This window comes from Pristiophorus japonicus, chromosome 6, assembly GCF_044704955.1.
Source record: "Pristiophorus japonicus isolate sPriJap1 chromosome 6, sPriJap1.hap1, whole genome shotgun sequence".
Lineage (NCBI taxonomy): Eukaryota > Metazoa > Chordata > Chondrichthyes > Pristiophoridae > Pristiophorus > Pristiophorus japonicus.
This window is the reverse complement of record NC_091982.1, coordinates 33,075,280-33,091,836: the sequence shown is the minus strand read 5'-3', so window position 1 is coordinate 33,091,836 and position 16,557 is coordinate 33,075,280. Positions and strand designations below refer to the sequence as shown.

General features: G+C 44.8%; 1 protein-coding gene across 1 annotated transcript in view; it reads right to left on the bottom strand.

Moving 5' to 3' along the window:
- atp7a (ATPase copper transporting alpha) overlaps window positions 1-16,557 on the bottom strand; it is a 91,692-nt gene that overhangs the window by 53,525 nt on the left and 21,610 nt on the right. Inside the window, exons 3-5 of the mRNA XM_070882740.1 lie at window positions 13,751-14,228; window positions 4,982-5,713; window positions 3,516-3,764 (exon numbers count right to left, since the gene is read on the bottom strand). Of these exons, the coding sequence (XP_070738841.1) occupies window positions 3,516-3,764; window positions 4,982-5,713; window positions 13,751-14,228 (1,459 nt within the window). The remainder of the gene's footprint in view (window positions 1-3,515; window positions 3,765-4,981; window positions 5,714-13,750; window positions 14,229-16,557) is intronic.

Genomic DNA, 16,557 nt, shown 5'->3' with positions numbered 1-16,557 from the left:
CTCAATCACTGCATTCAAAATAAGTACCTGAAAGTAAAAAAAACTTGCAGGGATATGGGAAAGCACGGGGGAGTGAGACGAACTGAGGTGCTCTTTTTCCGTGCTGTAACCATTCTATGATTGCACCTCCACCCATCCCTCTCTATCTACATAATCACTTCCCCATCTCACTAGCCACCCACATACACACCCTCAACCTAGTCCAATCAAACCAACCAACAACACACATGGGTAGGCCATCGGTGTTTTAGCCAATGTTCATGTGAAGTTTGTTAACGTGTTGTCAAACATTGAAATCTTTATTTTCAACACTTTGCGTTCTTGGACAGATTTCTGTGCATCTTTGGAAGTGGCTTAGTGAGTTGCAGTGAATGGTGAGACAGAACAGTACCCTCTGCAATGGTGACCAGTGTGAAAGAAATGGCTTGGGCATTGTCGGGATGCTTTATGGTATTGGTGTGGGGTGGTGTCAACCTGGCACATCATGTAACAGCCAGGTTGCACAGCAAGTGAAGTATATCTGGCCATGGTGAGGCCTTTTCTGGCATCCAGGACAGCAATGTGGTCGGGTGCTGATCCCCTCTGTCCTACGCAGCATCAGGTGATTGCGGAGAAGGTTTGTGTTTTTGTTGGTCCTGCTGGTGTTGGGATTCGGAGGACCAATGTGAGAGAGTTTCAAGGACACCGATGCTGATGGAATAGTGGCAGGTGAAGTAGAGATGACAGAAGTGATCTGTCAATGGTGGGAGAGGTAATGAGGTCAGACTGGATGGAGACTTGTATAAAGACTTGCAGATTCTGAATCTGTCGTGGAAATGCAGTGTAAAGAAGCTAGTGCCTACAGGAACATTTCTCAATCAGTTGGGAGCTTTGACTTGACATTTGAAGTTGTCAACTCATCAGCTGATTCAATGGCAAGTGACCTCCCACCTCAGCTTCACTGACAAGGTCGAGGCACAGCGGGAAATCAGTGGACGACATGTCAAATTCAAAAAGCTTGGTATAAAGCATTGTTAAGTGGCTGAAAACAAGCCACTAATGATTTCAATTGCCTTCCCCGCCGTTGCATATCAGGTCCACTCAGCACTGGCAGACCTGACATTTGGTCCTGACCCGGTCAACATTTTTTTTATAACCCCCATCCAACCCGCCACCGATTGTGCCCGCTGATCACCCAGAAATCTCCCCCCGCCCCACAGTTCAATGTGAAAATCGAGATCTTGTGTAGTGAGACATGGGGGATTTGGGTTGGGTGGAGGAAAGACAATTGGACTGCCTGCACAGAGGGAAAGAGGCTCATGGCTGGGAATCTGCTGAAACCACTCCATGATAAAATACCTTGTGTGAAAGGAGCATGTCCAAGTAGAGTCTGAAGCTGATGAGCTCTAATGAGGGTGGGAGCAAAGACACATGGATGCCAACGGTATCAGAGGTGGTGCGGAAGGTCTGGGAGTACTTAGGGCTGGGGAGAATGGGGTGTGCTTTTATGAAATTGATTCTCAGCATTGGAGTGGTCATATCCAGCAAGATTTGTGGCAGCTTACAATGATACAAGTTATGCACACTAAATTTTAATAATATAGACACATAAATGCAAAAACTGAAGTGTACAGCTTCTTTAATATCGTAAACATTAACAATGTTTTCTGTGGAGGCCTGTAAATCGTATTATTTAGCAAACAAATTTTCTGAATATAATTTTCTAAATTCAATCCACACTTTTTCCAATCAGTTCAAAATTAAATCTACAAAATTATCTTAAATGCGTACAATACCAATGGAAATGAAAATGATGATTGAAAGTGACTAACAAGGCTATAATTTAATCAAGTAGTTCAAAAGAACACCAAGTATGACTGGAGTAATTTATGGGTGTCATCTGAAAGCCAAAATTACATTACAACCCCATATTGATTCACAAACAACTTTTTCTTATATTTAATACGTACTAAAGCAGAATTAAATTTAATTAAGCTACCAGATTGATTGGCTCTGGTCAGACTGGGAAGGCACAGTGCCCAATGGGCTATTCTTATTGCAGAACATTCAAGGCTTAGTTTTGAAAGCCTATAGGTTTTCGGAGGAAGGGAAAATACAAGGAGATTAGGAGTTCCAGTTTTACGGTTCTGGGAAAGAATGAGTTAGGGTTGGAAACTGGGCGATGGGTCTCAATTTCAGCAAAGTGAGGTTACAAAAAGAGCATATAGGATGGTTTACTTAGGAGTTAGAAGGAAGAAGAAAAAAAACAGTACCAACAGTAGTATCGATGAAATAGAGAGATTAGAAAAATTGCATGAAGGTGGAGAGAGGGGTTGAAGGCTAAATGCGAGAAAGCAGAGACGTCATCTCTGCAGACATTGAGTCACAGAATTCAGAGTATAATCAGGGAATTATTTTGCAGTTATGATGAAAAAATACAATGTTAGATGTCTGAAATAAAAACAAAAAGCTGTAATTGTACAGCAGGTCAGTTGGCACCTGAAACAGAAGGGTTGTTTCCCACCAAACCAAAATGTTAATCTTTCTTCCTCTTTCATATGCTGATTGCCATGCTGTGATTTTTCAGAATTTTCTACATAAAAAAAAGTGACAAGCTTTGTAACTTACATACAACAACTTGCATTTATATAGCGCCTTCAATGCAGTAAAATGTCCCAAGGTGCTTCACAGGAGCATTATGAAACAAAATTTTAACACCATGCCACACGAGGAGACATTCAGACAGACGGAGGCATGAACTGGTAATAGGCCGCACCAGAAAACTAGACTACTGCTTGTATAGAAATTGGTGTACACTCCAGAGATCACCGATATAATTAAGAGCATATCTAATATTCTATTTTGAGTATGTAATTTATCAAACATGAAATAGGCCAAATAATTACAAGCAGCAAAGCTGTGACTGAGTGGTGCAACTTTTCCATGTGCTGCAATGTAAGAGTGTGAGTATCCATCCAGGATTGTCAGATCAGTGGAAAGAGCTCTTCCAGTGGTCTACTGCATAAAGGTGCATCACGAAGCTATACTAACTGTAGGGGCTTGGTGTTGATTCCCAGTCTACATGGAGTGAGCTGATCTTAGCCAAGGTAACAACTGCTTTCATTACAGGTGCCTCAACAATCTTTGCCATGGAAAGGAAAAAAAAAACTGGAAAGATTCCCATTCTTGATCACTGCCCAGTGAGTGCAGCTTTATGGACATCATGTGAGGACAGGAAGAAGCACGAAGATGTATGGCTCTTCATGGTCTCACTGTGTATACACAAGACATGAACACCAAATGCCAGGAAAGCTGCAGGCAGTCGGGAAAGCAAACCAAGCCTTTAATCTGCAGCTTCAGGTGTGGAAAAATTAGAAATAAAAATTAGGAGGAATCACTCTTGCTCACTTTCATACACAAGGGAATGTTGCAGCGTGTGATATCTCAGAGGGGGGAATAGAAACGACCAAATTAAACTTCATAAAAGGTTTGTTGTAAATTAAATCCCGTTTAATGTAGAAAATACATTTTCTTACCATCTTCCTGTTTCAAGTTCCTCTCAATGTTAGCCACACAGGATGCACAGGTCATGCCGGTAACCTGAACAAAACACTTTTCTGGTGTTGGAGCCTCTGTGCTCGGTTGGGTGATGTCCAACTCCTGTGGCAGCATCTCGCCTTTCATTTTGGTCGTCAAGATTTCACATATCCCATTCCTTAATTTTTTGTCTTTTATAGAAACTTTGGGCAAAACTTCTGTTGGTAACACTGCAGGTTCTGTACTCGCTGCAATTGTACAATTTGCATTACATCATCAGTTATGATAAATTGCATTACAAAATGTGTGTGTGTGTGAATTCATCAAGCCCAGCAACTAAACAACTATTCCACTTTTCTCACTTGATGTCAGCAATTGAATGGCCCCACACTGATATAGTACACAGTTTTAACATAAGGCAGTGTAGAGAGGCCCTAATAACATGTCTTAGCCCCAGTCCCAGAAGAGCACCCCCTTTATGCCTGTGGGACATTTCCATATCACACACCAGCCACCCAAGCCTTTGAGCGAGATTGCCACTGAATTGCTGCCACTTTGCTCACGAGGAACTAGGTAAGGTTTGTCTCGAACTATACCATGTATAATCCTTACAACTTAGAGTTTGGCAGCCTATTAGTTTAGACTGGATTTAAACCCAGGTAATAGAAGGAGAATGCACAATTCTACTATGCATAGAAATCCTTTTTTGAAGGGCTTATGCAAGGGTACGGCTCCCATCATCCTGTAACCTCACCCAATATGTGAGTCTAGGCAGTGAGTACTTGTAGTCTGCTGACTAAAGGAAGGCAGCATCACAGCCAAGCCTGATCCTCTCCTCACATGGAACACCTACTTTCAGCAGGAGCCAATGCATGGGACTCAGCAATGAGAACCCTGGCTTAATTCAGGGGCAGTAAGGTTAATGCAAGTGCCTATTAGCATCCTGGTCAAGATCTGCCAACTCAGGGGTTCACATTTTTGACTCTCCATCTGGATGTCTCACTTCCACAGTCTGCAATGCATTTACTAACTGTTATCTTTTCACACAAGCGAAGAAAACAAAAGTATTTTGAAGAGTACACTATACTTACTGAGCAGAATACTCTATTTGGCAATGGTGCTTCTTTTCACTCCAGTCAAGGAATGCACATACAGCTTCTAATGTCAGCATTCTGATATTACTGCATACCTCAAATTCTCCCTAGGCAGTACTGTAGCTAAGCAAGGCTCAGTCTAAGCACTAAATAAACAAACAATATGGGACTTCAACACTGGACATGGGTGTGCCTCCTGGCAACCTACCAAGAGTGATAAGGATCTACGAGCCAAACGTGCACCTTGGCATTAAGATCACGAGGCTCAGGAAAGATGATCAGTAAATGATCAGGAACAGTGTGCATACTTTTGAAATAAAAAATAAATCTAGTGAATGAAAGGAATACTTATTTGCATTAAAAAGCATTACCAGGAAGAACAGCATCAAATCCCATATCATCTATCATGTCCCTCAGCTCCTCGGGGTTGGTAAATAGAGGATCATACTCCACAGTTCCATTGTGCTGTGCTAGAGAAACGTGAATCGCTATCACTCCGCTTTTATTTGAAAGGTTTTCCTCTATAGACTTGACACAAGAATTACAAGTCATTCCCTTAATATTAATCACGGTCACACTGCTCAACTGATGCTTTCTTGAATCTGAGGAAGGTGGTTGCAGTGGAGATACCAGAGAATGCCGAGCAACACTGGGTGCAGATTTTTCAGAGGGACAATCATCAGGGAGTGAAACTTTGAAACCGCCAGGTGGCAAGGCCTCAACAGCCTGTCGTAAGGCATTTGGAGTAATGGTGGCTGGGTTGTACTGTATGATAGCACTCTTATTTTCCAAAGAAACTTTGATTTTGTGTACAGCTGGAAGTTCTGATAAGTTACTTTCGATGTTCGTTACACAGGAACTGCAGTGCATGCCATCTATTCTGAGGATCAAGTTTGTTAGACTGTTGGTCACCTCCTGTGGATCAAGTTTGGTCACCTGAGTTGCATTTATTAGGCGTTCAATGTTAACGTCCAGCTTCAGAGGTTTGGCCTTGGTTTTGATTGTGGTGAGAAACCCAGCACTTTCGATTTGACTCCTGAGGTCCTCCGGTGTGATGAGGTGGGCTTGGTACACAATCGTGGCCTCCTGACTATTCAAAGAAACTAACATTTAAAAAGAAATATTATTTAATTCATATTAATAAAATTGATTAAAACAATCGAATGCAATTATGTAAATGTGTACTAAAAAAATCCTGTAGAATTTGAATTTTTCAATAATCAGAACAAAATATGCAGCTCCCTCAATGGCCCAATGGACAATAACTGCACGAGACGTAGCACTAAGCCAAACCGACCAGGTCTTAGGATTGATTCCCAGCTGAGACCAACAAATTTCAATTGGGCTCACTGCCCCTGGGTTAGGAGGGGGAAAAGAAAAAAAAAATATTAGGGATTCCAGGTCCTCACTACTCTATGGTGATCTGGCTGAAGACAGCATTTGTGCACGTCAGGCAAGAATACAATGAGGCTCGACAGTTAAGATTCTCCACATTCAGGCCGAGTTAGATTTTGCCAACCCTCATCATCTATGCTCCCCTTTGAAGAATGTCTCTTGGGCAAAATACCAGAGGGCTTCCAGCATCGGTGGATTCGAACCTAGCAACTGTCAGCACCTCACGGAAAGAGGATAGGATGACAAAATGCAGGGGATGGAAACAAACACAGAAAACGTACAACAGGTCAACCAATTTCATTGTATATCATGAGTGACTCTTCATCAGAACAGAGGGTCCCATTTGAAATATTAACCTATCTTTCCTGTGTCAGTTGTTGCTCAATGGCTAGCGCTCTTGCCTCGGAATCAAAAAGTTGTTGGTTTTAATATAGACTGGATCTTAGTCGTGTGAAGGGCAGAAAAAGGGAAGAATTTCTGAAGTGTGTTCAGGAGAACTTTCTTGATCAGTATGTTTCTGGCCAGACAAGGAAGGAGGCATTGCTGGATCTGGTTCTGGAGAATGAGGTAGGAAGTAGAGCAAGTGTCAGCAGGTGAACATTTAGGGAACAGTGATCATAGTATCATAAGGTTTAGATTACCTATGGGAAAGGAGAGGGAGCTATCTAGAGTACAAATGTTTAACTGAGGGAGGGGGGGTGGGGGGGGGGAGGAAAGAGGCCAATTTCAGTGGGAGAACATAGATCTGGCCCAGGTAAACTGGAATCAAAGATTGGTAGGCAAAACTGTAGTGGAACAATGGGCTGCCTTTAAAAGAGGAAATAGTTTGGGTACAGTCGAGGTACATTCCTATGATGGGGAAAGGTAGGGCAACTAAAGTCAGAGCTCGTGGATGATGAAACAGATAGCTAATATGATGATGAAGAAAAAGAGCATGTATGACAGATGTCAGATTGCTAATACAGCGAAGAATCAGGCTATATATAGAAAGGTCAGAGAAGTGAAAAAGAAAATAAGTGGGGCAAAGAGAGGGTGCGAGAATAGAATGGCAGCTAACATAAAAGGTATTCACACATCTTCTGTAGGCATATAAATAGTAAAAGGGTAGTAAGAGGGGTGGGGCCAATTAGGGACCAAAAAGGAGACCTGTGCATGGACACAGAGGGTATGGCTGAGGTACTAAATTAGTACTTTGCATCTTTCTTTACCAAGGAAGAGGATGCTGCCATAGACAGTGAAAGAGGTGGCAGTGGAGACACTTGATAGGATAAAAACTGATAGAGGTAGAAGGCTGGCTGGCTTTACTTATAGATAAATCACAGAGAGCTGATGGAATGCATCCTAGGATGCTGAGGGAATGGAGGGTGAAAATTACTGACTATAATCTTCCAATCCTCCATAGGCATCGTGGCAACACCTTCACTCCAAGCACTGGCACCTGCTTGACTATGTCATCGTACGAGTCAGGGATCGCAAGGATGTGCACATCACCCGCGCCATGACAGGATCAGTCGACTGCTGGACGGACCACTGCTTAATCCGATTCATCATCGACATAGCCCCAAAGCAGAGGGGGCAGCAGAAGCAGTGCCGCAAAAGTCAATGCCGGAGCACTTAAGGACCCAGTTGAGAGCCCTAACAGCCAGAGCCTCACAACTCACCTGGCGTGCCTTGACAACCCCGAGACACAGAATGCCCACAGCGCTTGGTCTGCCCTCCAGGCCTCCATAACCAGTGCCTGCAAAGAGACACTCGGTCACTCAACCAGAAAACACCAGGACTAGTTTGATGAGAATGATCAGGAGAGCCAAGAGATAATAGATCGCAGGCGCCGGGCGTTTCTGAGCCTTAAACAACAACCCAGTGCGGGAACAGCAAAACAGCATTACAGATGGCTCAAGGCTGAGGTCCAACAGAAAACCCGGGACCTAAAGAACAGGTGGTGGATGAAGAAAGCACAGGAAATACAGCAGCTGGCCGACAACCATGATGTGCGAGGATTCTTCATCGCAGTCAAGGCCACCTACGGGCCAAACATCCAAGGCCCCACCCCACTGCTGGGCAAGAATGGGGAAAACACTCTTCAAGGACACCGAGGCAGTCAGGGCCCGCTGGAAGGAGCACTTCGAAAATCTCCTCAATCGAGATGCTGCCTTTGACTTGAGTGTTCTCAACTCCATCCCACAGCATGCTACCCACCACCACCTCAGTGAGACCCCAACACTGCATGAGGTCGAAAAAGCCATAAGACAGCTCAAAAATCAACAAGGCCATGGGTGTGGATGGAATCCCTGTTGAGGCGTTAAAGTATGGCGGAGAGGCACTGCTGGCACGAATGCACTGCCTCATCTCTATCATCTGGAGGGAGGAGAGCATGCCGGGGGATCTCAGAAAAACCATAATCGTGACCATCTTTAAAAAAGGGGACAAGTCTGACTGCGGCAGCTACAGAGGCATCTCCCTGCTATCAGCCACTGGGAAAGTTGTCGCTCGAGTCCTCCTCAACCGTCTTCTTCCCGTGGCCGAGGAGCTCCTCCCGGAGTCACGGTGCGGATTTCGTCCCCTATGGGACACAACTGACATCATTTTTGCAGTGCGACAGCTACAGGAAAAATGCAGAGAACAGCGCCAGCCCCTATACATGGCCTTCTTCGACCTTACAAAGACCTTTGACACTGTCAACCGCGAGGGTCTATGGAGTGTCCTCCTTCGTTTCGGATGCCCCCAAAAGTTCATCACCATCCTCCACCTGCTCCACGATGACATGCAAGCCGTGATCCTTACCAACGGATCCATTATAGACCCAATTCACGGCCGGACTGGGGTCAAACAGGGCTGCGTCATTGCCCCAACCATCTTCTCAATCTTTCTCGCCGCCAGTCTCCACCTCACAGTCAACAAGCTCCCTGCTGGAGTGGAACTAAACTACAGAACTTGTGGGAACCTGGTCAACCTGCGCTATCTCCAGGCCAGGTCCAAGACCACCCCATCCTAACTAACTCACTTACACTGGCACAAATTGAATGTGAAAAATGGGGATTTTTAAGATACTCCAGAAAAATCAAGTTGCTTCAAAAAAAGAACGGAGCAACACCTGGGCAATTTTGGGCCCCATGTCTCCTGGTTTTAGTTTCCCCTATGAGTGGAAACAACCTCTCTGCATCCACCTTGTTGAGCCACCTCATTATCTTATGTTTCGATAAGATCACCTTTATAAAACATTGGTTCGGCCCCAACTGGAGTATTGTGTCCAATTCTGGGCACCACACTTTAGGAAGTATGTGAAGGTCTTACAGAAGGTGCACAAAAGATTTGAGGGTGATTCCAGGAAAGAGGGACTTCAGTAACGTTGATAATCTTCTCTGCTCCAAGGAGAGTCTGAGAGGACATTTGATAAGAAGTGTTCAAAATATTGAGGGGTCTCGACAGAGCAGAGAGAGAGAAACTGCTGTCATTGGCAGAAGCGTCAAGACACAGATTTAAGGTGATTGGCAAAAGAACCAAAGACTATATAAGAAAAAACATTTTTTTTTTTTTTAAACACAGCGAGTGGTTAAAATCTAGAATGCGCTACCTGAAAGGGTGGTGGAGGCAGACTCAATTTTAATCTTTCAAAAAGGGAGTTCGATAAGTATAAGGGAAAAAAAATTGCAGGGCTATAGGGAAAGGGCAGGGGAGTGGGACTAGCTGAAAGTCGTCACGGGCTCGACAGGCTGAATGGCCTCCTTCCGTGCTGTAACGATTCGACGATTCTATGTCCCACTCCAAAGACATGAACACAAAAATCTAACACTCCAGTGCAGTGCTGGGGGATTGCTGCACTGCCAGAAGTGCTGCCTTTGGATGAGACATTAAACCAAAGCTCTGTCTGCTCTCTCAGCTGGATGTAAAAGATCCCATGGCGCAATTTCAGAGAGGAGCAGGGGAGTTATCCCCGGTGTCCTGGTCAATATTTAGCCCTCAATCACCATAACAAAAACAGAATATCTAGTCATTACCATAGGGAGCTTGCGGTGAACAAATTGGCTGCTGCGTTTCCTACATTATAATAGTGACGACACTTCAAAAAATACTTCATTGGCTGTAAAATACATTAGGACATTCGGAGGTCGTGAAAAGCATTATATAAATGCAAGTCTTTCTTTAGATGTTAACTGATATCTGTACACTTCTAGTTTTAATATTTTTAATCACATTTTCATTTTTTCTTTTTATCTCCAATACTTTTTCAATAAAGTACTTTCTTTGAGAAATTACATATGTTCAAACATCGATCGACCTTTGTAATCCCACTGACCCTCCTCACCCCCCCACCAATTATGTGATGCAAAATCACGCAGTAAAACTTGGCCGTAAGAATTGCTAACATTTATAACTTTTGAGGAGAGATGTTGCAAATAGGCCCCAAGGTCAATTACATGCCAATCGTTCAACTGTTGATGAATGCTTCTCTAGATTGGTAACTGCTTGACTCCTTTTTTCAATTTCTCAAGGTCAGAGAAAAAGCACATTGGGAAATAACTGGGCTACTTTCTGTGTACAGGTTGAACCTCCCTTACCCGGAACCACCCCTCATCCTGGACCATTCCCGGCCATGGGGTGGCACATGCGCAGAACTCCGACATGAACAAATTGAAGTCCTTCTTCGTTGCCAACTCCTGCAATCGCGTGCCTGACCCCGCGATCCACCGCCCCCCCTCCCTCCCATCCATTCCCAGCCCCGATATCCCCTTGCTCAGTACCTGTACCATCCAATTTAACGTGACCATCCCTCGTCCGGAAAAATCCCTTTTCCAGAACAGGCCAGGTCCCAAGGGTTCCGGATGAGGGAGGTTCAACCTGTACTCTCTTTTAAAAAAGATTTCAGATGTGATTTGCTGGTGTTTATACAGTGAAGTACCAGGAATGTGATGGATACTCAAAAATTTTACAGATCTACATACCGGCACACACTTGATTTATGATTTTTAGTCATGCTTTTCTGTCAACATTTATCATTGTATTCCAAACATGTCAACTAGCGGGGGAAAAAAAGTTATCAAGCATCATCATCATGAGGAATCATCATTCCCGAAAGCTTCATGCTCTTAATACTGCAATGGCCCTTTCCCCCTACACCAAGCACAGTGTCTCGTCATTGTTCATGTCGTAGAACTAGGCAGAACCACTCATATTTTTTTTTTTTTTAAATGTATTACTTCATGGTGTGTGGGCGTCACCAGCTTTTATTGCCCGTCCCCAATTGCCCATGAGAAGCTGGTCGTGAGCCGCCTTGAACCGCCGCAATCCTTGTGGTACTCCCATAGTGCTGACTTTGTCGCAGTGGTTTGGTACAGCTGAGTGGCTTGCTGGGCCATTGTAGAGGGCAGTTAAGAGTCAACCACATTGCTGTGGGTCTGGAGTCACCATAGACCAGGTAAGGACGGCAGGTTTCCTTCCCTGAAGGACATTACATAGAAACATAGAAAATAGGTGCAGGAGTAGGCCATTCGGCCCTTCTAGCCTGCACCGCCATTCAATGAGTTCATGGCTGAACATTCAACTTCAGTACCTCATTCCTGCTTTCTCGCCATACCCCTTGATCCCCCTAGTAGTAAGGACCTCATCTAACTCCCTTTTGAATATATTTAGTGAATTGGCCTCAACAACTTTCTGTGGTAGAGAATTCCACAGGTTCACCACTCTCTGGGTGAAGAAGTTCCTCCGCATCTCGGTCCTAAATGGCTTACCCCTTATCCTTAGACTGTGACCTCTGGTTCTGGACTTCCCCAACATTGGGAACATTCTTCCTGCATCTAACCTGTCTAACCCCGTCAGAATTTTAAACGTTTCTATGAGGTCCCCTCTCATTCTTCTGAACTCCAGTGAATACAAGCCCAGTTGATCCAGTCTTTCTTGATAGGTCAGTCCCGCCATCCCGGGAATCAGTCTGGTGAACCTTCGCTGCACTCCCTCAATAGCAAGAATGTCCTTCCTCAGGTTAGGAGACCAAAACTGTACACAATACTCCAGGTGTGGCCTCACCAATGCCCTGTACAACTGTAGCAACACCTCCCTGCCCCTGTACTCAAATCCCCTTGCTATGAAGGCCAACATGCCATTTGCTTTCTTAACCGCCTGCTGCACCTGCATGCCAACCTTCAATGACTGATGTACCATGACGCCCAGGTCTCTTTGCACCTCCCCTTTTTCTAATCTGTCACCATTCAGATAATAGTCTGTCTCTGTTTTTTACCACCAAAGTGGATAACCTCACATTTATCCACATTATACTTCATCTGCCATGCATTTGCCCACTCACCTAACCTATCCAAGTCGCTCTGCAGCCTCACAGCATCCTCCTCGCAGCTCACACTGCCACCCAACTTAGTGTCATCCGCAAATTTGGAGGTACTACATTTAATCCCCTCATCTAAATCATTAATGTACAGTGTAAACAGCTGGGGCCCCAGCACAGAACCTTGCGGTACCCCACGAGTCACTGCCTGCCATTCTGAAAAGTACCCATTTACTCCTACTCTTTGCTTCCTGTCTGACAACCAATTCTCAATCCATGTCAGTACACTACCCCCAATCCCATGTGCTCTAACTTTGCACATCAATCTCTTGTGTGGGACCTTGTCGAACGCCTTCTGAAAGTCCAAATATACCACATCAACTGGTTCTCCCTTGTCCACTCTACTGGAAACATCCTCAAAAAATTCCAGAAGATTTGTCAATAATGATTTCCCTTTCACAAATCCATGCTGACTTGGACCTATCATGCCACCTCTTTCCAAATGCACTGCTATGACATCCTTAATAATTGATTCCATCATTTTACCCACTACCGATGTCAGGCTGACCGGTCTATAATTCTGTGTTTTCTCTCTCCCTCCTTTTTTAAAAAGTGGGGTTACATTGGCTACCCTCCACTCTATAGGAACTGATCCAGAGTCAATGGAATGTTGGAAAATGACTGTCAACGCATCCACTATTTCCAAGGCCACCTCCTTAAGTACTCTGGGATGCAGTCCATCAGGCCCTGGGGATTTATCGGCCTTCAATCCCATCAATTTCCCCAACACAATTTCCCGGCTAATAAGGATTTCCCTCAGTTCCTCCTCCTTACTAGACCCTCCTCCTTACTAGACCCCCCGACCCCTTTTATAACCGGAAGGTTGTTAGTGAACCAGTTGGGGTTTTACGACAATCTGGCAATTTCATGGTCACCATTACTGATGCTAGCTATTTTTTAAAATTCCAGATTCATTTAATTAACTGAATTTAAAGCCCCCAGCTGCCGTGGTAGGATTTGAACTCACGACTCAGGATTATTAGTCAAGGCCTCTGGATTACTTGTCCACGAACCTAACCACGATGCTACCGTACCATGCAGTACCTGAATATATATATAAGTTAGCAGAGGTAAAACTTTAGAAAAAGATAGTACCTTCTTGAAGAGGAAACTGATTAGAAGTAAAGACAGAGCAGAGTGTTTGACAGTGCTTGCTGGTAACGTGCTAAAACTATAAGCAGCATATTTTAATTGATATACAAGTACGCCCTGCTCTCCCACTGTAGACAGAGTAGATCCATTACCCATGTTGTTTTACCTGTTTTGTTAAACTTTTCTTTCCTTCCCTCCCACACAAAAGAAATAGCAACATTGGCAGATTCATGGGATCAGAGCAAACATTTGCTTGTTAGGTCCAGGAATGGTGCAAAGATTACAAAAAGAGAATATTTAAAAAAAAACAATTCACCTTTAATGCGCTGGACACCCTGCAGCTTCCCAACCTTGCCTTCAATCGTGCTGCTACAGGAGTGACAGGTCATTCCTTCAACCCTCATCTTCACCACCATTTCACTGCCTTGGTTTGACCAAATTTCTTCAGGCATTGACAACTTCCTGTCCACCGGAGAACTGTCCACAGCCAAGTCAGTGGTCTCCTCATTGAGACGCTCCATGTTGGAGACGAAAGCCAAGGTTGCATCATTTTGATCAAGTAGCCTTTTGCTATCACCGTCCTTTAAGCTGGGTACTTGGCTTACAATCGGCTGGCAAGGCTGGGGAGCAAGCCCTGGGTTATTGAGATGGGCCGATTCCGGGGTGATGGGCACTGGTCTGGTGCCTGTCAATGTAGCTTCAAATCCCATGTCATCAATTGCTTCCTGCAGTGACTCTGGGGTCTGGAACTCTGGGTTGTACACAACAGCAGCATGGTGGCTTTCGAGGGACACCTGTACAAAAATAAATCAAGATCAAAATTGAAGTGCTTGAAAAGGAAATGCCAAAATCCAGAAGGGCAAAAAGTAAAATAATCCCCTACAACCACCAAATATAGTTAGCGCAAAAAAGATAAATATATTTTTCTATCCTGCAAGAGAAATAAAACATTTATTTCATGGAAACCCGTTCCAGTGGTCAAACTCACAATAGTTTCTATCTGACCGCAGGCACAATGGTTACAGGGTATTAACAAAGTAGACTAGTGCTTAGAAGCATCAGCACACAGAACTACATTACAAATCAGGACATTTTCAATTAGGCCTTACTTCTGCAGATTACACATTTACCATTTTACACAAGCCATTGCTAATGTTCTGCATAAAACAGTAAAGGCCAGATTCGCAGACACTATTAATGCTGCAGAAATTGAATTGTCCAGGCCTCTATTCCCTAGAGTTTAGAAGAACGGGATGTGATCTCATTTAAACGTATAAAATTCTTAAGGGGCTTGACAGGGTAGATGCTGGGAGGATATTTCCCCTGGCTGGGTAGTCTTGAATGAGGGATCACCATTTAGGACTGAGATGGGGAGACATTTCTTCACTCAAAGGGTTGTGAATATTTGGAATTCTTTATCCCGGAGGGCTGTGGATGCTCAGTCATTGAATATATTCAAGACAGAGATCGACATATTTTTGGATACTAAGGGAACCATGCGGTAGTGTGGGAAGGTGGAAATGAGGTAGAAGATCTGCCATGATCTTACTGAATGGTGGAGCAGGCTCAAAGGGCCAAACGGCTTACTCCTGCTCCGATTTTTTATGTTATGTTCTTAAATCTGTTGCCGGGCTAGTACTTGCCAACATTTCACCCCATAAAACTATTCTATTTATAGTGTTTATATGTGACATTTGAAAACAGATTAAAAAGGGGAGGGGAGGAGAGGGGAGGGGAGGAGAGGAGAGGAGAGGAGAGGAGAGGGGAGGGAAGGAAAGGAAAGGAAAGGAAAGGAAAGGAAAAGAGAGGGGAGGGGAGGGGAGGGGAGGGGGAGAGAAGGAGGCTGAACGGCCGGGTCCAAGACTTCGGGCTGGATTTACAGGTAGGTGGTGTCGGGTATCGGGTCCCGGATCCAGGGGGGTGGGGAGGCCGGTGGGGGGAAAGAGAGTCAAGGAGGGGAGGTCGCCGGGGCGGGGAGGGGGGAGAGCAGCTGTCGGATCAGGTCGGGGAGGGGAGGGGGTGCGGGGGGGAGGGGACCGGAGGTCGGGTCATCGGGGTAGGGTGGGGGGAGACCGGGGTTCCGGTCCGGGGAGCGGGAGTCAAGTCGGGTCGGGTGGGAGGTGAGCCTTATCCACGCAGCGCCAGTGAGGCCATTCGGCCAGGGCTAGGGGCTGCGTGCTTCGGGCCCCTCCCACAGTTTTGGGCGCCTAGAGCTACTGCACATGCGCGCCCACTGTTGCGCGCATGTGCAGAGGTCCCGGCACTGTTTTCAGCGCAGGGACCTGGCTCCGCCCCCTACAGCTCATGCGTCACCGCGCCCAGCTCCAGGGGACCTGCAGGGAGCCGGAGACTTGGTGAGTTTTTTTTTGAGGCGCACTTTGTGGCGCGTAAAATGGGCGTCAAGGTCCAGGCTGCGCAGTTTTAAGCGCAGCCCGAAACTTGGGCCCTATGTTGCAGTCAGAGCTACCATGTCTCCTGTTGAGTGCAACATTGACCATTCAAAAAGATAACTAGCCGTTTGCAGTTTCTCACACCCAAAACACAATACTTTTTCGACCCCAAGTCAGGTAATCCTTTGTTACATTACAATCTTGCAATTGTTTACATAATAGTACAGCTTTTTCTGGAGCAGATTAAAACATTTTAAAATATTTTGAAGTTTATTGATTTAATCATTACTTTTTCTGAAATAATTTCAGAGACAGGAATTTCCTCTTTTTGTAATGACACCTGTATATGTCAAACAGTGATCCCACAGATTGCATGATACAATAATCCCATGCCAGTAAATTATTTTCCAAAGTCACTTCCAATCTAATACGATGGTACACAAGCGAGTGCCAGTGAAAAATATTCCCCTGATGTCTTAGTTGGCAAAGCCAGAGAGACCAATAGGTTTCCAGTATGATCTGGTCAAGTCATGGCATCTTAGCTGGGCACTATAATTGGCCTCAGCAATTCTGGGGCGAGATGGATCATATTCCCCACTTCTGACCCCTATTTAATGACCCGATGAAAAGTCCATGTGCTTGATGAATATGAAGGACAGGTTCAGGCTCTATAGTGACACCTCCCAGGTCCAAATGCATACGATCTTGACATAAGAACATAAGAAATAGGAGC